Genomic DNA, 27,033 nt, shown 5'->3' on the forward strand with positions numbered 1-27,033 from the left:
CTTTGTGGGTCTTGTGTGTTTATTCCCTGTTAACACTTTGCAGTGTTGGTAATACTCTGTAACTATTCATGTAAGTACAATGTAACAAGTATTGTAATTTCCAATGTCCAATTGGGTTGGGATAAGAGTTAGTGTTAATGCTGTAAGCACAGTACAGTGTAACACTGAATAACTACAAAAAGAAAATGGTATGTATTGTGACAGAGAAGCCACCAGGGGGAGACTCGTCGAGGCCTGGTGACAGACGGAGTCTACATTTTTTAATATATTTTACTTATTGAATATTTTTTCATTTGTTGATATTTGTCAGACGTTCTTTTCAATTTAACATTATAGAGTATTTTGTGTAGATCAATGACCCGAGGCATCATTTGGTTACCCTCCAAACGGCTATCTACAGGACAGGCTTGGGCCACTGCTGCCCTCCATGACAGCCACAACCCTGCAACAGGAGCCACACCGATGCAGGTTGACATATGCACAGGTGGTGTGCAGACACAGAAACATTACCAATACTGCTGAACCTATCCCCTGCATCCAATGACTTGAGGGAAATCCACCTATTGCTCTGTCTGCTCCGCACACACCTATTTGGTCAGGGAGTTTTCCCACTCAACCCCAGCAAATATTAACCACAAACACCTCCCAGTATCAACCACAAACACCTCCCGGCAGACTGGCTCCATCCCCTCCCTCTGGTCAAATCATCCAGACTGGTATCATAGACTATAAAAAAACGTAAATCGGGGACACTCATATTTGTATGATAACATATGTTACGTTTGGTATGGATACATAAGATTGAAGGTTAAATAAAAAAGGAACAGAGCGCGGTTGGTCGGGCAGGGTGGTCATATAAGGTGAATGCCAAGGACAACTTTAGCATTTGAGCTAATTAGCAAAAAAATGGAAATACCTTATTTACATAAGTATTCAGGCCCTTTGCTATGAGACTCAAAATTAAGCTCATGTGAATCCTGTTTCCATTTATCCTCCTTGAGATGTTTCTACAACTTGATTGGAGTCCACCTGTGGTAAATTCAATTGATTGGACATGATTTGGAAAGGCACACACCTGTCAATATAAGGTCCCACAGTTGACAGTGCATTTCAGAGCAAAAAACATTGTGTCGAGGCACAGATCTGGAGAATGGTACCAAAGAATGTCTAGATCTAGATCTGGCCAATATGGCCTAGATCTGGCCGCCCAGCCCAACTGAGCAATAGGGGGAGAAGGGCCTTGCTCAGGGAAGTGACCAAGAACCTGATGTTCACTCTGACAGAGCTACAGAGTTCCTCTGTGTAGAGGGGAGCACCTTCCAGAAGGACAACCATCTCTGTAGCACTCTACCAATTAGGCCTTTATGGTAGAGTGGGCAGACGAATGCCACTCCTCAGTAAAAGGCATATGACAGCCCCGCTTGAAGTTTGCCATAAGGCACCTAAAGGACTGAGACTATGAGAAACAAGATTCTCTGATCTGATGAAACCAAGATTGAACTCTGTGGCCTGAATGCCAAGCGTCACGCCTTAAGGAAACTTGGAACCATCCCTACGGTGAAGCATGGTGGTGGCAGCATCATGCTGTGGGTATGTTTTTCAGCGCCAGGGACTGGGAGACTAGTCAGGATCGAGGGAAAGATAAACAGAGCAAAGTACAGAGAGATCCTTGATTAAAACCTGCTCCTGAGTGCTCAGGACCTCAGACTAGTGTAAAGGACAACGACCCTAAGCACACAGCCAAGAAAACATAGGAGTGGCTTCAGGACAAGTTTCTGAATGTCCTTGAGTGGCCCAGCCAGAGCCCGTACTTCAACCAGATCTAACATCTCTGGAGAGACCTGAGAATAGCTGTGCAGTGGCACTCTCCATCCAATCTGACAGTTTGAGAGGATCTGTAGAGAAGAATGGGAGAAACTCCCCAAATATATGTGTGTCAAGCATGTAGCGTCATACCCAAGAAGACTTGAGGCTGTAATTGCTGCCAAAGGTTCTTCAACAAAGTACTGAGTAAAGGGTCTGAAAACGTATGTAAATATGATATTTTTTAAAAATTTATGTTTTTGCTTTGACATTATGGGGTATTGTGCGTAGATTGATGAGAGAAATTCATTATTTAATCAGTTTTATAATAAGGCTGTAATGTAACAAAATGTGGAAAAAGTCAAGGGGTCTGAATACTTTCCGAATGCACTGTATGTATGCATGTATGCATGTATGTATGTATGTATGTATGTATGTATGTATGTATGTATGTATGTATGTATGTATGTATGTATGTATGTATGTATGTATGTATGTATGTATTACCCACATAGGCAAAAGTACTACCCAACCAACTGCTTTTCTATCACCAGATAACCTTCTTTCTCTTAGTCACGATCAAGGTAAGACCAGCAACAATCTGTTTCTGTTCTACTCATAGCTAAATATATAAAAATCACAAATCATTTATCACTATTCTGTTTTGATGAGTAAAATGGCTAACGTATCCATCTTTCCTAGAAATATGTGTATTTTCATGTTCTCCATGCAATAGATGTGTGAAGTAGCTATTTATTCCCAGTGGATTTGAATATCACGCCTCTTAGATTTAGATAACAGGGGGAGCTCATTCAAGATAATGTCACAACTTCCACTGAAGTCGGTCCCTCTCCTTGTTCTTGTTCTGGTGGCGATCGGCGGTCGATGTCACCGGCGTTCTAGCCATCGCTGATCCACTTTTCATTTTCCATTTGTTTTGTCCTTGTCTTACACACCTGGTTTCAATCCCCCTATTCCTTTTTCATGATTTAACCCTCTGTTTCCCCATGTTTGTTTGTGAGTTATTGTTTATTGTATTGCAGTCCGTTATTGTGGCCTTGGATTTATTTGACGTGTATTGTGATTATTGTTGAGTAAAGTTGTGTACATTACTCATGTCTGCTGTCCTGCTGTTGACTCATCTACACCAGCTACACACAGACGCAATACAGATAAATTCTTCTTACATTACTGATATATTCACCTGGCACGTCACTGAAGGAAATCCTTATGTAAAATACTGTATTTAATATAATAAATAATAATATATGCCATTTAGCGGACGCTTTTATCCAAAGCGACTTACAGTCATGTGTGCATACATTCTACGTATGGGTGGTCCTGGGATCGAACCCACTACCCTGGCGTTACAAGCGCCATGCTCTACCAACTGAGCTACAGAAGGACCACAGTACATTTGACAGTACATTTGGCAGTACATTATATGCTTGATATATTTCAACAAATATATACAATTCTTCAACTAATTTCCTCCGACTCCCTACCAAATATCAGCCATAGCCATGATTTTTTTCAAAATCAGCCCATACATTTCTAATATTTAAGCCCCATTTATGTACTTTAATTAGCTTTAATAACACACAATTACATTAAACACAACAGCATTACTCTAGACTGAGTTGAACCTCAAGCACTACTTATGTCATTGTTTCCTGTGTGTGTGTGTGTGTGTGTGTGTGTGTGTGTGTGTGTGTGTGTGTGTGTGTGTGTGTGTGTGTGTGTGTGTGTGTGTGTGTGTGTGTGTGTGTGTGTGTGTGTGTGTGTGTGTGTGTGTGTGTGTGTGTGTGTGTGTGTTCTTGGAGGCCATGTTGTTGAGCTGTCAGTCCATGCCCAGTACAGTCTGGCCTCCCAAGCCACCCCCATCATCTCCTCCAGGGAGATAAATCACTCCCCAGACTACAGATTGCACCTTTGTGTCACTTGGAGCTTCCTCACGCAACCTTTAGGAAAAGGCCCAACCCAGTGTCAGCACGGGCACGGCTAGTGCCATAACAGTGTAGGTTAGAAGAGCTGTAAGGGAGGAGTCAGCAGTGTGAAGGCATAGGGGCAGGCCAGGGCTGGAAAGACTGGGGCGACAAAGGCTGTGTGTGTGTGTGTGTGTGTGTGTGTGTGTGTGTGTGTGTGTGTGTGTGTGTGTGTGTGTGTGTGTGTGTGTGTGTGTGTGTGTGTGTGTGTGTGTGTGTGTGTGTGTGTGTGTGTGTGTGTGTGATTAGCGATTAGCGCTCGTGACCCCAAGGCTGATTTCCATCCTCCCTGCCCTGGCTTGCGTGACCTAGTCGGCCCCGTAATATCCTACGCTAATCTGGTCTCACTGTCCTCCCCCTCCCCCTTCTCCCATCCTAATAATGGATCACCTGTAAGCACTTCTTATGTGTTCAGGACTCCGGGACTATTCATATTTTTTCCTTTATAAGATGAGTTATTTTCAACCTTTCGAAATGAATTCGGATGTGTTTTCCTCTCCTCTTTCTCCTGACCTTGTGATGTGAGCACTTTGGGTTGATTTGGTCAACCATGCATCATCTTCTCTACGCCCATGTCTTCTTGTGCTGCTTCAGTGTGGCCCATTCCTTTTGTCCATCCCAGTGCACTTGTGTTTACCACGGACGGAGTGATGGAACGGGGACCAGGTATTTACAATTGTTTCTTAGAGGGCGGTGTTTTAGGTATTTTATTATAGTGTCATCTGGACCCTTTTCCACAGATATATAGCATCACTATCTTTTTAAAATTGTCCATGACTGTATAATAATTATCATAATTCATTATGAGTTTTATCTGGATTGTTTTAACTGTTTTGCCATCTGGCAACTATGAGACATTTACATTTTGATTAATTATTATGTCAAGACAGTGGGTCCTTCTCAGGATTTATTTGAATTTTGATCAAATTCATTCATTCATTCTAGCAGACGTGTAGGAGGTTTGCTGTTTGTTTTCCCCTGGAAACTGGATTGTAGGTTTGATTGAATATACATATATACAGTAGTAGAACATGTGATCAAAAAAGGTCTCTAATAATTCACATACTGCCCATCTTAGACTTATGAGATCAATAGAGGAGCACTTTTTTTCTCTCAATACCTATCACACGTTTAGGATGACCGGAATTCAAGAGTTCTGGACATTTTTGGAGTCTTGAAAAAGAGTCTGTTTGCAAGTAGATGAAGGAAAAGGATGCTAGAACAACTTTTCTAAGGTTCCACAAGTATGTATGAAATAAACTGTGCAGGTGGAAGCACAAAGTATAAGCCTACACGCCATCCAGCTCAGAGGTCTATAATCCCGAACCGTTGTCTGGGCTTTTGTACCAGCCCAGGACTAACACACATGACTCAACATATTAAGGGCTAGATTATCAGATGAATCAGGTAGTTTAGTAGGCTACTGGGCTGAAACAAAATCCTGCACACCCTGTGGTTCTCAAGGACACAGACTGAACCCCCCGATTGTAATCACTTATCTGACTAGACTGGGTAGGCCGAAGCTATGTAATGGATCCCTCGATTTGACCAAACCAGAAAAAGGATAACTCCATGGAATGGAGAGAGGAAAGATTTGTGATGCAAACTACATGACCAAAAGTATGTGGACAGCTGCACGTCGATCATCTCATTCCAAAATCCAGGGCATTAATATGGAGTTGGTGACCGCTTTTGATGCTATAACAGCCTCCATCCTCTCTGTTTAAAGTCACTGAGTTATTCAGTAAGGCCATTCTACTGCCAATGTTTGTCTATGAAGGTTGCATGACTATGTGCTCGATTTCACACACCTGTCAGCAATGTGTGTGGCTGAAATAGCCGAATCCACAAATTTAAAAGGGGTGTCCACGTTCTTCATATGTATAATTTTTGTATTCTATTTATTTCCCCTTTATTTAACCAGGTAGGCCAGTTGAGAATAAGATCTCTTTTCAACTGCGACCTGGCCAAGATAAAGCAAAGCAGTGCAACAAAAACAACAACACAGAGTTACACATAAACAAACATATTTAAACCAAGTCCATGTTTTCTGTTCCTCTCAGATCGGTGATATGCAATGACCCAGACATGTCCGACATCCCCGTCAACGTCCCCGTGGATACAGTCAAACTGCGGGTGGAGAAGACGGCTGTGCGGCGCATCCCCACCGAGGCCTTCTACTACCTGAACGACCTGCGCTACCTGTGGATCACCTACAACTCTATCTCCTCTGTGGACCCTGCCGCCTTCTACAACCTCAAGGTCCTCCACGAACTGCGTCTGGACGGGAACCTGATTTCCACCTTCCCCTGGAAGTCCCTGAAGGAGATGCCCAGTCTGAGGACGCTGGATCTTCACAACAACCGCTTGACCACTGTGGCCGTGGAGGCTACCCCATACCTGGTCAACATCACCTATCTGGATATCTCTAGCAACAAGCTGACCACTCTGTCTTCGGACTTCGTGGATATCTGGCCGCCTTTCAATGGAATGCCCGTCTCCTCCAACTTGTCCCAGAAAGTGGTGCTAGGTAAGAGAACTGAGAATAGGGTGTGAGTGGGTGATATGGAGATGAGGGTTTAAGGTTAGGACTTAACACACCCTCACTAGCTACTGGTTGTGCATGCTTTTGCCCATCTCTAGCAAACTTGCTTCTACTGATCAGCTGCTCTTCAGGAAGACTTTGATGAGCTGACTCAGTTGTATTAGAGCAGGGCTGGAGCAAAACCCTGCACTCCCAGTGGCTCTTCGGGAGGTGGGTTAGCCACCCCTACAGCAAAGCAGGTATTCAGACATAAGAGAATATGGGATTTACCTGCATAGGAGTGTGTAGAGTTTTTGGTCGTTACGTAGCCCATAAATGCATTGTGTATACTTAGTGACTGCTAAATTTAACCCAAAAGCTTTTTTCAACCCTCACATTGAGGTTCCAATACCTAATTGGGTAACTCTTTATTTGGAAAGTCCTACTACAGATGCTCAAAAAACTATAAACAGACTATCAACATCATGTCCACAACTTTTGGAAGTGGTCTTTAAGGTCCAGTACCTACAGGTTACCGGATGCGTGTTCAACAAGGAGAATAGTCTGCGGACCTTCGCTAACGTTAGCAAATTGCGAACGTACAATTAATATATACAGTTTGAGGCAACGAAGCTCAAAAAGGTAGCGGGCGACGAAGAGAAAATGGACTTTGCAGAGATGGATTCAAGTAAGTCGATATTATTTACATACAGTATGTATTGAAGAAATAAACGTAATAGACATTATTTTCATCATGTATGGCTTTTCTACTTTGCGTCTATTGATCTTTCATATTATTTTGTTTGGGTTATCCATCTTTTTTTACCCTCTTGACTTGTTGTAACGTTACAGGCGAGAGAGATGCACAACAAGGCTGTGGGGCTACTGGAGAAAAAGTTAAGCCAACTTGTAGCTATCACAAAACAGTAACAGTATAGTGTGTAATTACTTAGCTAGCTAGCTATCTAGATACCCATCTGTCAATGTTTTTAGTTGATCAACAAATATGGATATTGGTAATGAAATAGCCTAGCTAAAGATGAAGTTAGCCATTCAACATTATGTGATCTAGCTAACGCTAGCTAGCGAACAGTAAAAGTTAACCTAGCTAGCTAATGGTTTCCCATTACATCTGTGGTTAGGTGTTACAAGATAATTATAGTTATTATTGTTAAGTTATGAAGTGAGGAAACACAGACACCATAGTTAGCTAGTAGGAAACATGAATGACTTTATCTGTCTTCAACATAGTATTTATCAACTCAGTCACCTTGCACCCCCTTACGGAGGGAGATCCCTTTCAAAAAAAGATAGAAGTTTTGAAACCACAGTAAAAGTGCATTAACTGCTGTCGACTGGGGCATTTTGTATGCAGTAATTGTGGAATAAGTTATACTGCACTCCAGCTTCAGTTACACAGCAAAATTAATGCGGTAAATCTTTTATTTATTTTGGATACAGTATTTGCACCATACCGCAGTTATACTGCACTCTAATTGCAATCTTGTTTCATAAGGACAAATGTAACTACTCCCACAATTATTATAAACATTCACACAATCCTAAGGTTAACCATTAGAAAATTGAATAAATCTGATCCTGTACCAGTGGTTAGGGGAGACTTGGACCTCCTCAGGTCTGAACTTGTCCATGCACACAGGTCTCAGACCAGTCTCTATGTCCAACACAGACCACTAATAACAGGAACACATCCCACAATTATTATTTTTTGAAGAATCAACAACAAGTGGGACACAATCATGAAGTGGAACGACATTTATTGGATATTTCAAACTTTTTTAACAAATCAAAAACTGAAAAATTGGGCGTGCAAAATTATTCAGCCCCTTTACTTTCAGTGCAGCAAACTCTCTCCAGAAGTTCAGTGAGGATCTCTGAATGATCCAATGTTGACCTAAATGACTAATGATGATAAATACAATCCACCTGTGTGTAATCAAGTCTCCGTATAAATACACCTGCACTGTGATAGTCTCAGAGGTCCGTTAAAAGCGCAGAGAGCATCATGAAGAACAAGGAACACACCAGGCAGGTCCGAGATACTGTTGTGAAGAAGTTTAAAGCCGGATTTGGATACAAAAAGATTTCCCAAGCTTTAAACATCCCAAGGAGCACTGTGCAAGCGATAATATTGAAATGGAAGGAGTATCAGACCACTGCAAATCTACCAAGACCTGGCCGTCCCTCTAAACTTTCAGCTCATACAAGGAGAAGACTGATCAAAGATGCAGCCAAGAGGCCCATGATCACTCTGGATGAACTGCAGAGATCTACAGCTGAGGAGGGAGACTCTGTCCATAGGACAACAATCAGTCGTATATTGCACAAATTTGGCATTTATGGAAGAGTGGCAAGAAGAAAGCCATTTCTTAAAGATATCCATAAAAAGTGTTGTTTAAAGTTTGCCACAAGCCACCTGGGAGACACACCAAACATGTGGAAGAAGGTGCTCTGGTCAGATGAAACCAAAATTGAACTTTTTGGCAACAATGCAAAACGTTATGTTTGGCGTAAAAGCAACACAGCTCATCACCCTGAACACACCACCCACTGTCAAACATGGTGGTGGCAGCATCATGGTTTGGGCCTGCTTTTCTTCAGCAGGGACAGGGAAGATGGTTAAAATTGATGGAAAGATGGATGGAGCCAAATACAGGACCATTCTGGAAGAAAACCTGATGGAGTCTGCAAAAGACCTGAGACTGGGACGGAGATTTGTCTTCCAACAAGACAATGATCCAAAACGTAAAGCAAAATCTACAATGGAATGGTTCAAAAATAAACATATCTAGGTGTTAGAATGGCCAAGTCAAAGTCCAGACCTGAATCCAATTGAGAATCTGTGGAAAGAACTGAAAACTGCTGTTCACAAATGCTCTCCATCCAACCTCACTGAGCTCGAGCTGTTTGGAAGGAGGAATGGAAAAAATGTCAGTCTCTCGATGTGCAAAACTGATAGAGACATACCCCAAGCGACTTACAGCTGTAATCGCAGCAAAAGGTGGCACTACAAAGTATTAACTTAAGGGGGCTGAATAATTTTGCACGGCCAATTTTTCCATTTTTTATTTGTTAAAAAAGTTTGAAATATCCAATAAATGTCGTTCCACTTCATGATTGTGTCCCACTTGTTGTTGATTCTTCACAAAAAAATACAGTTTTATATCTTTATGTTTGAAGCCTGAAATGTGGCAAAAGGTTGCAAAGTTCAAGGGGGCCGAATACTTTCGCAAGGCACTGTACCATTTATAGATTTGTATTTAGTTAAGTATGGGGGGGGCGAAGGGGGGTGTTACATTTTAAAGTATATATATACGAAAGTATGTGGACACCCCTTAAAATTAGTGTATTGGCTATTTCAGCCAAAAGTGTATAAAATCAAGCACATCGCCATGCAATCTCCATAAACAAACATTGACATTAGAATGGCTCGTAAAGAAGGACTTAGTGACTTTCAACGTGGCACGATCATTTTTATTGTAATTTAACCTTTATTTAACTAGGCACGTCAGTTAAAAACAAAATATTATTTGCAGTGATGGCATCCGATGCCACCTTTCCAACAAGTCAGTTCATCACATTTCTGCCCTACTAGAGCTGCCCCAGTCAACTGTAAGTGCTCTTATTGTGAAGTGGAAACGTCTAGGAGCAACAACAGCTCAGCCGCGAAGTGGTAGGCTACACAAGCTCACAGAACGGGACCTCCAAGTGCTGAAGAGCATAGCGCATAAATATTGGCTGTACAAAGCGAGGTCCATACAGAAATGGTTCGTCTAGATTTCTGTGGGAGAACTTGACTGGCCTGCACAGAGCCCTGACCTCGAATCCCATCGAACACCTTTGAGAGGAATTGGAACTCCGACTGCGAGCCAGGCCTTATCGCCCAAAATAAGTGCCTGACCTCACTAATGCTCTTGTGGTTGAATGGAAGCAAGTCCCTGCAGCAATGTTCCAACATCTAGTGGAAGGTATTCCCAGTAGGGGCAAAGGGGGGACCAACTCCATATTACTGTCCATGATTTTGAAATGAGATGTTTGACGAGCAGGTGTCCACATACTTTTGGTCATGTATTATATATAGCCTATATGAAGGAAGAGAAGCTTAGGCCTAACCCCAGAGAGATAGAGAGAGATAGAGATATACTGGTAGTATGCTTCGACACCAACATGCATTTATTTATGTCAGATGGCTACTGACATTATAGATATACAAAAGGAGGCTAATTTGTAAATTTGTGATCAGAAGATAAGCATCAACAGATTATATGATTATCTATTATGATTATCTAGGCCTGAAACAGTGATCGTGAAATTGAAGTAAATATTTTTTATTTTATTTTTTAGTGATTTAGTGATTGTTAATTGAAGTCGATCATTGTTTCTCAATTTTATAGTCAATCAAATCCATTTTTTAAAATGTTTTTCAATGTTATAGTCTTGTTATTTATGTATGCAATCTCATAGAAAATGTTTGTCTGTTTTCCCTGTCAGTTCTTATCTTGTTCTCTCTGCAAAATAAAGTTATTTCTGTAAAAGTTATTATATTCCTTTACATTCTACAGCATGTCAAGCACCTCAACCATTGAAAGTGCTATTTCATTAAACATGGACACCAGAGAAAATGTATCAACAACAATTATACATTTTTGTAGAGCAGGTGCATTATGTTGTCCCTCTTCTGGACAGGATCAGGGACTGGCTCTATGTAATATATGCCACAACAAGGTCTTCATCTACAGAACCAGTAAAAGTTTGGTCACACCTACCTCAAGTAGCCACCCTTTGCCTTGATGTCAGCTTTGCACACTCTTGGCTTTCTCTCAAACAGCTTCATGAGGTAGTCACCTGTAATGAAATTGAATTAACAGATGAGCCTTGCTAAAAGTTAATTTGTGGAATTTCTTTGCTTCTTAATGCGTTTGAGCCAATCAGTTGTGTTGTGACAGGGTAGGTAGGTGTGGTACACAGAAGATAGCCCTATTTGGTAAAATACCAAGTCCATATTATGGCAAGAACAGCTTAAATAAGCAAAGAGAAATGACAGTCTGTCATTACTTTAAGATATTAAAGTCAGTCAATGCGGAACACTTCAAGAACTTTGAAAGTTTTTTCAAGTGCAGTCGCAAAAACCATCTAGAGCTATATTGAAACAGACTCTCATGAAGACCACCACAGGAAAAGAAGACCCAGAGTTACCTATGCTGCAGAGGTTAAGTTCATTAGAGTTACCAGCCTCAGAAATTGCAGCCCAAATAAATTCTTCACAGAGTTTAAGTAACAGACACATCTCAACATAAACTGTTCAGAGGAGACTGCGTGAATCAGCCCTTCCTGGTCAAATTGCAGCAAAGAAACCACTACAAAAGGACACCAATTAGAAGACGAGACTTGCTTGGGCCAAGAAATACGAGCAATGGACATTAGACCTTGTGAAAATCTGTCCTTTGGTCTGATGAGTCCATATTTGAGATTTTTAGTTTCAACCTCTGTGTCTTTGTAAAAAAAGTAGGTGAACTGATCATTTCTGCATGTGTGGTACCCAGCGTGAAGCATGGAGGAGGAGGTGCGATGGTGTGTGGGTGCTTTACTGGTGACACTGTCAGTGATTTATTTAGAATTCAAGGCACACTTAACCAGCATTGCTACCACAGCATTCTGCAGTGATACACCATCCCATCTAGTTGCGCTTAGTGGGACTATCAATTGTTTTTCAATAGGATAATAACCCAACACACTTCCAGACTGTGTAAGGGCTATTTGACCAAGAAGAAGTGTGATGGAGTGCTGCATCAGATGACCTCAACCCAAAAATATGGTTTTGGATGAGTTGGACCGCAGAGTGAAGGAAAAGCAGCCAACAAGTGCTCAGCATATGTGGGAACTCCTTCAAAACTGTTGGAAAAGCATTCCTGGTTATGCTGGTTGAGAGAATGCCAAGCATGTGCAAAGTTGTCATTAAGACAAAGGGTGGCTACAGTAACTTGAAGAATCAAACATTTTAAATATTTTTTGAATTGTTTAACATTTCTTTTGGTTACTACATGATTCCATGTGTGTTATTGCATAGTTTTGATGTCTTCCTTATCATTCTACAATGTTGGAAATTGTAAAAATAGAGAAAAACCCTTGACTGAGTAGGTGTGTCCAAACTTTTGACTGTTACTGTAAGACTGGTACTACCCTAATGGATGAGGACCATGTTTTGAATGAGAACCAGTTAAATAAAGGTTAAATAAAAACATTTAAAATGTTGTGGAGGACCCAAGCATTCGCGATGGTATCTGTGATTTTCTCCAGCAGCAGCATGTTCAGAAGTTGGAACCTACTCCATTTGCACTTTAACAGCCTAAAGGATGTCTCAATTTTGACTCGGGTGGAGCTGTGGATCTGCTTCAATCTCTTGTGTTCGTCCAGTTGACCATTGTCCCTGAATGGCACATTTAGATCCAGGCTTAGGGGATATGCAGTAGCCCAAGAGGTGGTACTGCTCTGGCAGAGGGTGGGCCTTTACGTCGCTGGTTCTATACAAGCATGCATCATGCACAGAACTAGCGTTGCCCGCATAGCCATGCCGCACACAGCTTGCAGATGGAAGCTGTAGGCATCCCGTATTTCGGATGGGAATGTGAGTGCCATCAACATGTATGTACCCAATCACACCAGGGAACCCTCTGATCCTCTGGAACCAAGCCTCCAGAACTAAAACTGGGTGGAGTTTGTCACTTTACGCAGGTGGTCATCAGCTGGTTCAGGCCATCTCCTATTTGGAGCAGTTACTGGAGCAAAATCCCATTACAAAGAGGTCAAAAACACCACAAAAACTCTCACAGAAAAGTCCAACAAGCAATCCTATAGGCTTTCTCATCTGTACGGAACCAGAGGGTTGAGTTCCTCACACAATATCTGAAAAACCAAACAAAATTGGATTCTATCATGTTAGTGTTTTGTCCTTCACCACTGTAACACAGAGGCAATTATTACCGATACAATTATCTATTGTTCATCATAGTCTTACTGTTCACAATGTAGGCTACATTTGAATTATGTACCCTTTGTGGCAAGTGTTGATAGATAAGGGGCCTTATAAATAATATACAGTACTTACTGTATAACGTTGTAACGTCTGCTTCCAGCTCACACTCTCAAATACGTAGATCCGCTGAACGAAGCTCACTTTCCAGCCCACTTTCCAGATCACAATCTCATACACATTGATCGCCTGAACGCAGCTCACACTCCAGATCCTAATCTCCTGATTTCTGATCACCTGTTCACGCAACTGTATGTCGTTATCACACACTATTTAGTTCCGTTCTTTGCACCCCATCATTGTGAGGTATTGTTTGTTTTGTGACACACTTCTATTCAGAGCTGTTTTTCCCGTAGCGTTGATCCGCCCTTGTATGATAGTTTTTGCCTGTCTCACCAACGACGCCTTTTGTCTCTTCCCTGCCTGTACTTTATTTCCTGTAATCAACCTATTGCCTGATCTCCTGGATGACGTTACTAGCCTTTTCCCTGCCTGTATTGTTGCTTTTTTGGACCCCCTGTGTATGACCTTCTGCCTGCCCCTGGACCCAACTACCTGCCTCCCCCTGCGGTCCCTTACAAATAAACACCTGCTGCGCCCTGCGCTTGGAACCAGCACTCTGTCTCACATCGTGCTCATTACAAACGTGCATAAATAACAATTTTACTGATTATAAAGTAATTGGGTACAGTATTGCATTTTTATAGCCTATTAGTTATCACACCCCGGCCGTCTGGTTGGTTGACTGTACACCTCACCCACCCAGCTGTCTGGACGGTCAACTAACTTGCTGGCTGGTGTGCATTTGCAATTACCTATAGATAGATAGCTAACTAGATCATTGGGGATTTACGTGACGCTTAACTTTGTTAAGACTACTTTAATCAAAACAAAGAGGCCGTCTAGACATGCAAATTACCTGAAAGGTTTCCAAATAAAAATGTATTGGTCACATACACATGGTTTGCAGCTGTTAATGCGAAATGCTTGTGCTTCTAGTTCCGACAATGCACTAATATCTAATATCTAGTAATCGAACAAATTCACAACAACTACCTTACACGCAGAAATGTAAAGGGAGGAATACGAATATGCACATATAAGTATATGGATGAGCGATGGCCGCAGCAGCCTCTCTATGTTAGTGATACACCATCTAAAGTGTAATTAATCATTTCACCATGCTCAAAGGGAAATTCAATGTCTGCTTTTATTTTTACCCATCTATCAAAAGGTGCCCTTCTTTGAGAGGCATTGGAAAAACTCAAAGGTGTTTGTGGTTGAATCGGTGTTTTTGAAGTTCACTGCTCGACTGAGGGACCTAACATTGTATGTGTGGGGCACAGAGATACTGTAAGGTAGTCATTCAAAAATCATGTTTAACACTATTATTGCACATGGAGTGATTCCATGCAATTTATTATGTGACTTATTAAGCACATTTGTTACTCTTGAACTTAATTTAGCCTTGCCATTCCAAATGGGTTGAATATTTATTGAACTAAGATATTGCAAATCAAATCAAATCAAATGTTATTTGTCGCATACACATATGGTTAGCAGATGTTAATACGAGTGTAGCAAAAAGCTTGTGCTTCTAGTTAGGACAATGCAGTAATATCTAACAAGTAATCTAACAATTCCCCAACAACTACCTAATACACACAAATCTAAAGGGGTGAATGAGAATATGTACATGTAAGTATATGGATGAGCAACACATGGTATAAAATACAGTATATACATGAGATATATGAGTAATGTACGATATGTAAACGTTATTAAAGTGGCATTATTTAGAGTGCATTGTATAAATTGACTGGTGATCCATTTATTAAAGTGGCCAGTGATTGGGTCTTAATGTAGGCAGCAGCCTCTGAGTTAATGATTGCTGTATAGCAGTCTGATGGCCTTGAGATAGAAGCTTTTTTTCAGTCTCTCGGTCCCAGCTTTGATGTACCTGTACAAACCTCGCTGTCTTGATGGTAGCGGGGTGAACAAGCGGTGGCTCGGGTGGTTGTTGTCCTTGATGATCTTTTTGGCCTTCCTGTGACATCAGTGCTGTAGGTGTCCTGGAGGACAGACAGTTTGATGTGTTGTGCAGACCCCACTACCCTCTGGACATCCTTGCAGTTGAGGGCGGTACAGTTACCGTACCAGGTGTTGATACAGCCCGACAGGATGCTCTCGATTGTGCATCTGTAAAAGTTAGTGAGTGTTTTCAGGTGACAAGCCACATTTATTCAGCCTCCTGAGGTTGAAGAGGTCGCTAATTGTGCCTTCTTCACCACGCTGTCTGTGTGGGTGGTCCATTTCAGTTTGTCCGTGATGTATATGTTGAGGAACTTAAAACGTCCCACCTTCTCCGTTACTGCCCCATCGATGTGGATGGGGGGTGCTCCCTCTGCTGTTTCCTGAAGTCCACGATCATCTGACACCACACTCAGGGGGCCCTCACCTCCTCCCTGTAGACCATCTCGTTGTTGTTGGTAATCAAGCCTACCACTGTAGTGTCATCTCCAAACTTGATGATTGAGTTGGAACCGTGCATGGCCACACAGTCATGGGTGAACAAGGAGTACAGGAGAGGGCTGAGAACACACCCTTGTGGGGCGCCATTGTTGATGATCAGCAGGGTGGAGATGTTGTTTCCTACCTTCACTACCTGGGGTTGGCCCGTCAGAAAGTCCAGGACCCAGTTGCACAGGGCGGGGTCGAGACCCAGGGTCTCCCCCAGGTGGTGAAGGTAGGAAACAACATCTCCACCCTGCTGATCCTCAACACTGGGTCCCAATTAGGGTGCGTGGTAGCAAGATGTTGATGTCTGCGACGGGGCTTGTTTTCTTTTTGTAATCTGTGATTGACTGCAGACCCTGCCACATACATCTCGTGTTTGAGCCGTAGAATTGCGACTCCATTTTGTCTCTATACTGACTCTTTGCTTGTTTGATTGCCTTGCGGAGGGGATAGCTACACTGTTTGTATTCGGTCATGGTTCCAGTCTCCTTGCCTTGATTAAAAGCGATGGTTAGCGCTTTCAGTCTTGCATGAATGCTGCCTTCAATCCACGGTTTCTGGTTAGGAAAGATTTTAATTGTCACGGTGGATTCGACATCTCTAATGCACTTGCTAATAAACTCACTTTCCCAGTCAGCGTCTACATCAATGTTGTTGTCTGAGGCTATCCGGAACATATTCCAGCCCACATGATCGAAGCAATCTTGAAGCGTGGAATCCGATTGGTCAGACCAGCTTTGGATAGACCTGAGCACAGTCAGATATGCCGAAGGCAGGGCGGGGAGGGCTTTGTATGTATCGCGGAAGTTAGAGTAGCAATGATCCAGAATGCGACTCTGACAACATATCCCAAGTGAGCCATGTTACAATCTCTGATGTCTCTCTGGAAGGCAACTCATGCCCTAATTTCATCCACCTTATCATCTAGAGATTGGACATTGGCGAGTAATATGTTCTGGAAGCGGTGGATGGTGTGCTCACTTTCTGTGTCTGACCAGTAGGCCACTCCGTCTGCCTCTTCTGCGGCGACCGTGTTGTTTTGGGCCAGCCTCTGGGATAAGATCCCATGTCCAGGGTGAAGGTTCGAATGAAGGATCCGCTTTAGGAAAGACGTATTCCTGGTCGTAATGTTGGTAATATGACATCACTTTTATATCCAATAGTTCTTCCTGGCTGTATATAATAACACTTGAGATTTTCTGGCTCACAATGTAAGAAATAATACATAAACAAAACAACTGCATAGTTTCCTAAGGACCTGAAGCTAGGCGACCATCTCTGTCGGCTCATCCGAAAATGAGACAGAAAGGCGAAGTCGTTGTAGCGAGAGATGACTTTCTCCATAACCAGATACATTTTATGAATAGAATGGGCGTCCCCATTTAAGTCCATGATGGCATAATGGGGGGACTGGCGGGTATTGAGATTGTACCCATAGGAGCACAGCAAGAAGCAAAAGCAAGACACAAAAGCAGGAAGTGTACCCATCAACATGTGCTGTGATTTGTTGATTCAGCTCAACTGACATTACAAAAATTCAATTTCATTGAATGAGCCACATCAGTTAACATAATTTGAATAAACATTCTATGTTACCATGGAAAATATTGTATCATGAGTTTACCAGTTATTAAATGTCCAGTGTTAGAGGTTCCAAGCCCATTCTATTCATTCTATTTCTCTATGCACATGAACCTTGACTCACTTTTCGGTGTTGATACACCCACTAAAATCTGCAGCCACTCCCTGACATCGGGAATAGGATCTGAAAAGTAATCCATTATGGCGGAAGCCATAGCTAAAGCCAACATTTTGCATGGTCGGTCCATTATGTATCAGCAAGAATAGCATGAATTAACGGAATGCAATGTTTGTGCAATTTTTTTTTTTTTTACAAATGATGTTTTTAACAAACACAGTTCACAGCAAATGTTTGCTAATGCATTGCTTGATAAATGCGCCTCTTGATCCACCTCATAAGAAGTGGAGAGTTAAATTTATCATGCATTGATAGTCCCTTTCTGACCCCTGGCTTTGACAAATCTAATTTGCTATTTTTCCATGCTTTGATTTGCACAATCATGCCATGTATTTTGGGCTTGACACTAAATCTGACAGATTGTGAAGGTGTCTGAAGGTGTAAGCAGGCCCTCAGATGTACTCAACTTTTAATTGACATGTCAAATGCTGAATGGAAAGCTGATGTACCAACTGATTTATCAACTGATGTATCCAACTTTAAGGGCATTCAGATAAAATAAAACATAAAAAAGAAATAAATGGGGACTTGGTTAGGGACTTACAGTTACAATGGGACGTTTATTAAAAAAAAACGTAATTAATGAATTATTGATAATTAAGCAATAAGGCTCGAGTGGGTATGGTATATATGGCCTATAAACTGTACCGTGGCTAAGGACTGTTCTTACATTTACATTACATTTAAGTCATTTAGCAGACGCTCTTATCCAGAGCGACTTACAAATTGGTGCATTCACCTTATGACATCCAGTGGAACAGCCACTTTACAATAGTGCATCTAAATCTTTTAAGGGGGGGGGGTGAGAAGGATTACTTTATCCTATCCTAGGTATTCCTTAAAGAGGTGGGGTTTCAGGTGTCTCCGGAAGGTGGTGATTGACTCCGCTGTCCTGGCGTCGTGAGGGAGTGTGTTCCACCATTGGGGAGCCAGAGCAGCGAACAGTTTTGACTGGGCTGAGCGGGAACTGTACTTCCTCAGTGGTAGGGAGGCGAGCAGGCCAGAGGTGGATGAACGCAGTGCCCTTGTTTGGGTGTAGGGCCTGATCAGAGCCTGGAGGTACTGAGGTGCCGTTCCCCTCACAGCTCCGTAGGCAAGCACCATGGTCTTGTAGCGGATGCGAGCTTCAACTGGAAGCCAGTGGAGAGAGCGGAGGAGCGGGGTGACGTGAGAGAATTTGGGAAGGTTGAACACCAGACGGGCTGCAGCGTTCTGGATGAGTTGTAGGGGTTTAATGGCACAGGCAGGGAGCCCAGCCAACAGCGAGTTGCAGTAATCCAGACGGGAGATGACAAGTGCCTGGATTAGGACCTGCGCCGCTTCCTGTGTGAGGCAGGGTCGTACTCTGCGGATGTTGTAGAGCATGAACCTACAGGAACGGGCCACCGCCTTGATGTTAGTTGAGAACGACAGGGTGTTGTCCAGGATCACGCCAAGGTTCTTAGCGCTCTGGGAGGAGGACACAATGGAGTTGTCAACCGTGATGGCGAGATCATGGAACGGGCAGTCCTTCTTTCTTCTTCTTAAGCACGACGCAACGTGGAGTATACAGCCCTTAGCCGTGGTATATTGGCAATATCCCAAGAATACCTGAAATGCCTTATTGCTATAGTAAACTGGTTACCAACGTTATTAGAGCAGTAAAAATACATGTTTTTTTCATACCCGTGCTATATGGTCTCATATACCACAGCTGTCAGCCAATCAGCATTCAGGGCTCGAACCACCCAGTTTATAATATTCAATAATCAATGGGTATACAGTATATAATTCATTTAAAAGCCAAAAATGTAACAACTGACGATTGCACCTTTAATAGAAAAACAGGTAGTGCACTGTAGTATGTTGGGAAAAAAGCCAACACCAGATTTAGTTTAGTTTGTTATGGTTACTATAACTAGCTGCCATGTTTGTTATGGTTACTATAACTAGCTATAACGTGTTTGTTATGGTTACTATAACTAGCTGCCGTGTTTGTTATGGTTACTATAACTAGCTATAACGTGTTTGTTGTGGTTACTATAACTAGCTATAACGTGTTTGTTATGTTACTATAACTAGCTATACCGTGTTTGTTGTGGTTACTATAACTAGCTATAACGTGTTTGTTATGGTTACTATAACTAGCTATACCGTGTTTGTTGTGGTTACTATAACTAGCTATACCGTGTTTGTTATGGTTACTATAACTAGCTATACCGTGTTTGTTGTGGTTACTATAACTAGCTATACCGTGTTTGTTATGGTTACTATAACTAGCTATAACGTGTTTGTTGTGGTTACTATAACTAGCTATACCGTGTTTGTTATGTTACTATAACTAGCTATACCGTGTTTGTTATGGTTACTATAACTAGCTATAACGTGTTTGTTATGGTTACTATAACTAGCTATAACGTGTTTGTTATGGTTACTATAACTAGCTATACCGTGTTTGTTATGGTTACTATAACTAGCTGCCGTGTTTGTTGTGGTTACTATAACTAGCTATAACGTGTTTGTTATGTTACAATAACTAGCTATACCGTGTTTGTTATGGTTACTATAACTAGCTATAACGTGTTTGTTATGGTTACTATAACTAGCTATAACGTGTTTGTTATGGTTACTATAACTAGCTATAACGTGTTTGTTATGGTTACTATAACTAGCTATACCGTGTTTGTTATGGTTACTATAACTAGCTAACGTGTTTGTTATGGTTAATATAACTAGCTGCCATGTTTGTTATGGTTACTATAACTAGCTATACCGTGTTTGTTATGGTTACTATAACTAGCTATAACGTGTTTGTTATGGTTACTATAACGTAGCTATACCGTGTTTGTTATGGTTACTATTACTAGCTATAACGTGTTTGTTATGGTTACTATAACTAGCTATACCGTGTTTGTTATGATTACTATAACTAGATGCCGTGTTTGTTGTGGTTACTATAACTAGCTATACCGTGTTTGTTATGGTTACTATAACTAGCTATAACGTGTTTGTTATGTTACTATAACTAGCTATAATGTGTTTGTTATGGTTACTATAACTAGCTATAACGTGTTTGTTATGGTTACTATAACTAGCTATAACGTGTTTGTTATGGTTACTATAACTAGCTATACCGTGTTTGTTGTGGTTACTATAACTAGCTATACCGTGTTTGTAAGTCGCTCTGGATAAGAGCGTCTGCTAAATGACTTAAATGTAAATGTAAATGTAATTTAGAGTTTGCTGTTGGGTTGGCCGCTGGTAAGTAAATCTAATCTGGTTAATTTTACTACAGTGGGCTAAATCAGGGTTTCTTGGTAGTCTTAAACACATCTACTTTGAAACAAAAGTATACACCTCACACATATGGTTATGGGCTTAAAAAAAGTAACACCAGTATCATGTTAGATATAGAGTTGAAATGTATTTGTAACGGCTCTCTTCTATCTCCTCCTCTGACGAAGAGGTAGAACAAGGATCGGACCAAAATGCAGCGTAATGATGATTCATGATATTTTAATGAATGAAAAACTATACATACAGAAACTACAAAAAATAACGAAATGAAATAACGAAAACCGAAACAGCCCTATCTGGTGCAAACACAAAGACAGGAACAATCACCCACGAAACACTCACAGAATATGGCTGCCTAAATATGGCTCCCAATAAGAGACAACGATAATCACCTGACTCTGATTGAGAACCGCCTCAGGCAGCCATAGACTACGTAGACACCACACAAAACCCCAAGACAAAAAAACACACCACAATAACCCATGTCACACCCTGGCCTGACCAAATAAATAAAGAAAACACAAAATACTAAGACCAAGGCGTGACAGTATTCAATTTTGAGTTTGCATCACAATATTACACTTTAAGTATATATATTTGCATTCGGAAAGTATTCAGAGAACCTTGACTTTTTCACATTTTGTTACGTTACAGCCGTATTCTAAAATTGATTCAATTGTTTTTCCCCCTCATCAATGTACACACAATACCCCATAATGACAAAGAAAAACAGGTTTTTCGAAGTTTTGTTTGCAAATGTATTCAAATAAAAAAAACTGAACTATGACATTTACATAAGTATTCAGAGCCTTTACTCAGCACTTGTTGAAGCACCTTTGGAAGCATTTATAGCCTTGAGTCTTCTTGGGTATGACACTACAAGCTTGAAACACCTGTCTTTGGGGAATTTCACAAATTCTTCTCTGCAGATTTTCTCAAGCTCTGTATGGTTGGATGGGGAGCATCACAGCACAGCTATTTTCAGGTATATTTTCAGGTCTCTCCAGAGATGTTCGACCAGGTTCACGTCTGGGCTCTGGCTGGGCCACTCGAGGAGATCCAGAGACTTGTCCCAAAGCTACTCCTGCGTTGTTTTGTCTGTGCGCTTAGGTTCATTGTCCTGTTAGAAGGTGAAACATTCCCCAGTCTGAGGTCCTGAGCGCTATGGAGTAGGTTTTCAGGATCTCTCTGTACTTTCAGGATCTCTCTGTACTCCATTCATCCTTCCCTCAACCCTGACTAGTCTCCTAGTCCATTAAGCTGAAAGAATCTCCAAAGCATGATGCTGCCACCACCATGCTACACCATAGGGATGGTGCCAGATTTCCTTAAGATGTGACGCGGGACATTCAGGCCAAAGAGTTCAATCTTGGTTTCATCAGACCAAAGAATGTTGTTCCTCATGGTCTGAGTCCTTTAGGTGCCTTTTGGCAAACTCCAAGCAGGCTGTCATGTGCATTTTACTGAGGATTGGGTTCTGTCTGGTCACACTCCCATAAAGGCCTGATTGGTGGAGTGCTGCAGAGATGATTGTCCTTCTGGACGGTTCTTCCATCTCCACAGAGGAACTCCGGTGCTCTGTCAGAGTGAACATTGGGCTCTTAGTCATCTCCCTGACCAAGGCCCTTTCCGCCGAGTCTTTGTGGTTCCAAACTTCTTCCATTTAAGTATGATAAAAGCCACTAAACACCTGTTTTCGCTTTGTCGTTATGGGGTATTGTATGTGATGAGTATGTGATTATTCAATCCATTTTAGAATAAGGCTGTAACATAATAAAATGTGGAAAAATTCAAGGGGTCTGAATACTTTCCAAATGCACTGTACATCTCAAAAGACTGAAATATAACAAAACCGTTTGACGTAGAAACACTGAATTTTCGGCGTTTGAAAATAAACAATGTTCATTACTTGTGAAATTATGAAAAATATTAATAACATTCCACCCACGAGGCCACTAGAGGGAGATTTAGTTATTTGACTGCAGGAAAGGATACAGGGTTTCTGCAACATACATGCACTTCCACGTGTGTGTGTGTGTGTGTGTGTGTGTGTGTGTGTGTGTGTGTGTGTGTGTGTGTGTGTGTGTGTGTGTGTGTGTGTGTGTGTGTGTGTGTGTGTGTGTGTGTGTGTGTGTGTGTGTGTGTGTGTGTGTGTGTGTGTGTGAGTGAACGGTTATGTGTGCATGCGAGAGAGAGACAGGAGAGAGCGAGAGATAGAGTTTGTGTATGTGTGTTTATGTGTGCAAAAAAAATATTCTGGGGTGAATTGGAACTGACAACAAAAAAAAAGAAACAACATATAATTGCATGTCATTTCGATGTTTTGTTGATTTCATTATACACAAAAATGTAAAGTTAGACTCAATGATATGACGTAGATGGAGGAAGTAAACTGCAGAGTGGGTACATTTCGGCCCCAACTTAGAGCGCTGAAGCATGAGGCTCAACTTCTCCGCTGTTCTGGTGCCCTGGCTACTACACTGTACACAACGTGAAGCAAACCTGTGCATATGCGCAGATACTTTGTGTGACTATGTGAGTCTACCTATAATAACAAATCCAAGTTAATATAATCCAAGTTAATGTAAGTGTCTTGATGCGGGTAACCAAAGAGATAGAACATTGAGTGATTTATTTACTCCATTTTAATAAGATTTCTATAAATTTAATCATTTTAAGGTCTTGCAAAAATATGCCACGGGGCTCCGTTTTTAGAGGATTGTGGGTATTAAAAATGTTTAGACTTGATGATAATTTGACAATGTTTCATGCATGTTTGAAAAAAGAAAATTATATTTCTACTTTAGTATTAACCTGCTGTGCCATGAGGTGTAATGGATCAGGATGAACAGATATCAAAACTGTAGGACAAATTGACGTTCAACAATGAGACTACCGATTTCTACAATCACCGCTCTTCATGACAGAGGCAAACACAGAGCGCTGCAACACTGTGGTTCCACCTCCAATGTTTTTCATATTTTATTTTATTTAGCTAGGTATTAAGAACACATTCTTATTTACAATGACAGCCTACCCCGGCCAAACCCTAACCCGGATGATGCTGGGCCAATTGTGCTCCGCCCTATGGGACTCCCAATCATGCCCGGTTGTGATACAGCCAGAACTAAACCAGGGTATGTAGTGAAGCCTCTAGCACTGAGATGCAGTGCCTTAGACCACTGCACCCCTCAGGAGCCCATTACTGCTGGTGGATTGAGCACTGTGCTCAACAATGCCTGACAAAGTGGGTTAAAATGGCAAATACATTAAACAATGTTAAAGTCGCTCTGGATAAGAGCGTCTGCTAAATGACTTAAATGTAATGTAATGTTAAATGTTAAAGTTGTGTTTGTGAAACACTAACAGTTTGGGTTTACTACTCAATAATATTGCGTGTAATTGAGCACTGTGCTCAACAATGCCTGACAAAGTGGGTTAAAATGGCAATTATATTAAACAATGATAAAGTTGTGTTTGTGAAACACTAACATTTTGGGTTTACTAATCAATATTGTGTGTAATTGTGTTGCCTTGAAGGGACAGTGCAATCAAAAATGTGATTTTCCTATAGTTTATAATGATATTTCAACACTTTGTTGTCGAAATAACACTGAAATTGTGGAAATGATGATAGTGTCCAAGAATTGTATTATGTTCTGGTGGAATGGAGACACAAAATGACATCACAATCTGATATGATTTCTGACCAATGATCGGTCGTCTTTTATTTGCATATGCATCGTCCTACTTTGAAGGGGTAAGCGGTTTGGTAAATCTGATCATTGCAGAAGGATGGCTCAGTTGTGACACTACTGTATGCATACCTAGAATCAGAACACTGAATTACAATTCTAGCTGTTAAAAAATGTAACTATGTACAGTTTTTGTTCTATAATTTGGGTGGAAATATTTATGAACATGGAAATCATAGCATATTATGCAGTGAATGTTTTTTGTTGAACTTAGATATGTACAAGATGTACAGAGATGAGAACATATCATGTTAGAGATATACTTCAACTAAAGGACAAAATGTGTATAATTTGTGTATGAGCTTGGATAAACTGCAATGTACGTTAATAGCCACATTAGCATTAGCATTGATCACAGCATTGTTTGCATGTTCTTAATCTCGGATCCACTGCCATGTTCCCAACCTGTTCACAAACACAAATGTAAGTTGAATTTAACATAACAGTCACAAACATTTCCACTTTTGTCCTCTGCAGGTCTTCAGGACAACCCGTGGGTCTGCGACTGCAGGATCTCCAAGCTGATCGAGCTTTCCAAAATGTCTGACACGTCAGTGGTACTAATGGACCAGTTCCTGTCTTGCAGCGGGCCTGAAAACCTGGCTGGTGTTATGTTCCAAAGGGTGGAACTGGACCAATGTCTCAAGCCATCCGTCATGATGTCAGCCACCAAGATCACAGCCTCGGTGGGCAGCAATGTGCTGCTGCGGTGTGATGCCACGGGTTACCCCACGCCTACCCTCATCTGGACTACTTCAGATGGCTCACGTGTCAACAACACAGGTATCAACAGTGACACATTTTATTATAAGAAAATGCATACAGTGTGTTATTCAACATGTTTATAAAAATTGTTTTAAATGAACAAATTCCTTTGTTAAGATTTACTTATGTTCTACAGTTGTGATTCAATAAAATAATCTTTGTGCTTCAATAAGATAAAGTCTACATCTTGGCAATGTTGAAATGTTTGCATTTTCATGATCTACCTATAGTTGTCCAGGAGTCTCCAGGAGAGGGTGTCCGATGGTCCATCATCAGCCTGAATGGGGTCTCGTACAAAGACAATGGGGAGTACAGCTGCAAGGCTAAGAACTTTGCCGGCAATGCAGAGGCTGCCATCACCCTGTCTGTGGCAGGTTATGTCACTACAAACATACCTCCAGAGAGGCCAGACATAGAGGCTGCAGGGAAGAGCCCATCCACAACGTCCTCTACTCCTGAAACTGGCTTCTCAAACTCCCCTAGTGCCCCGTCTACCACCACCGCCCCACCTACCACCACGCATCCAGCTATCTTGCCAACCATCCTCACCAAGAAGAAACCCACGCCCAGCAACGTGCAGCAGATAGCACCATCCAAACCATCCGAAACCCCGCAAGGCAGCGACAGGAAGCTAGCGGCGGATCAGAGTGAAAAGAAAGATGCTTCCAAGTCTGTCCAAGATCTCGAGATCGTAGAGGAAACGCCGGATAGCGCAGTTCTACTCTGGACGACCGAAGGTTTGCCGAGCAATGCACCTCTCACCGTTGTTTACTCCACTTATGATGAGGAGGACAACTCCAAAAGGACAATGGATACCGATGCCGGGAGTGGCAAAGTTCTACTCGAAGGCTTGACTTCTGGAATGAGGTACCAGGTTTGTCTGGTTTCCAAGGGAAGTGCCGCGGGAAAAGACCCCTGTATCAACTTCTTTACTCTGGACCTTGTTGAGGACAATGCTGCGAACAAGCTGCTGATGATCATCAGCAGCTTTGCCTGCGCCGTGGCTTTACCTGTCATTGGTTTGCTGGTCTACAAGATCCTCTCACTCTATTGCAGGAGCAATGTGCCTTCTTCGGACGAGGAGCTATCTAAAGACACATATGTGAAGTTTCAGACAATATCAATGAAGCAGAGGACCTTCAACACTAATCCCGCTGAATTGTGGACCTACAGGCAGACCAAGGAGTCCCAAGAGAGGATGCTCCTTTGCTCCAGGTCGAGCATTGACTCACAAATGACATACAAGAGTGACAGTTCCAGATCAGAATTTTTGTGCTAGCGTTAGATTAAGACTACGTGATTCGAAAGTTAATACTAAATCTGGATTAATTTTCTGAGGAAAACTACAAGGTTTTGCATGTTCAAAACTTTTATGACAATAATTGCCAGATGAATCACTGTTTGTCACAGCCTTAATTTCTTTGTAATAAAAAACAACAACTTTGAGATGCAGTTACCTCAAAGTATTGGGACAGTGACGAATGTTTTGTTGTTTGTATTCCAGCAATTTGGATTTGAAATGATACAATGACTATGAGGTTTAGTGCAGACTGTCAGCTTTAATTTGACTTATAATTTGACTTATATGTGTATTTAAG

At 41.6% G+C, this 27,033-nt stretch overlaps 1 protein-coding gene across 1 annotated transcript; it reads left to right on the forward strand.

The window, feature by feature from the left end:
- Positions 1–4,214: 4,214 nt before the first annotated feature.
- LOC118363116 (leucine-rich repeat, immunoglobulin-like domain and transmembrane domain-containing protein 3) lies at positions 4,215–26,714 on the forward strand. The gene is made up of 4 exons (XM_035743822.2): positions 4,215–4,454; positions 5,852–6,318; positions 25,148–25,453; positions 25,666–26,714. The coding sequence occupies exons 1-4, from the start codon at positions 4,339–4,341 to the stop codon at positions 26,712–26,714; spliced, it is 1,938 nt and encodes a 645-aa protein (XP_035599715.1). The 5' UTR covers positions 4,215–4,338.
- Positions 26,715–27,033: the final 319 nt, after the last annotated feature.

This window comes from Oncorhynchus keta, chromosome 30 (assembly GCF_023373465.1).
Source record: "Oncorhynchus keta strain PuntledgeMale-10-30-2019 chromosome 30, Oket_V2, whole genome shotgun sequence".
NCBI classification, from domain to species: domain Eukaryota; kingdom Metazoa; phylum Chordata; class Actinopteri; order Salmoniformes; family Salmonidae; genus Oncorhynchus; species Oncorhynchus keta.

Excerpts from the sequence above, each read along its gene's own strand:
- LOC118363116 (XM_035743822.2), top strand. The coding sequence starts at position 4,339 with ATGCATCATCTTCTCTACGCCCATGTCTTCTTGTGCTGCTTCAGTGTG. Across the intron at positions 4,455-5,851 it reads AGTGATGGAACGGGGACCAG|ATCGGTGATATGCAATGACC; the intron begins GTATTTACAATT and ends TGTTCCTCTCAG. Across the intron at positions 6,319-25,147 it reads GTCCCAGAAAGTGGTGCTAG|GTCTTCAGGACAACCCGTGG; the intron begins GTAAGAGAACTG and ends TGTCCTCTGCAG.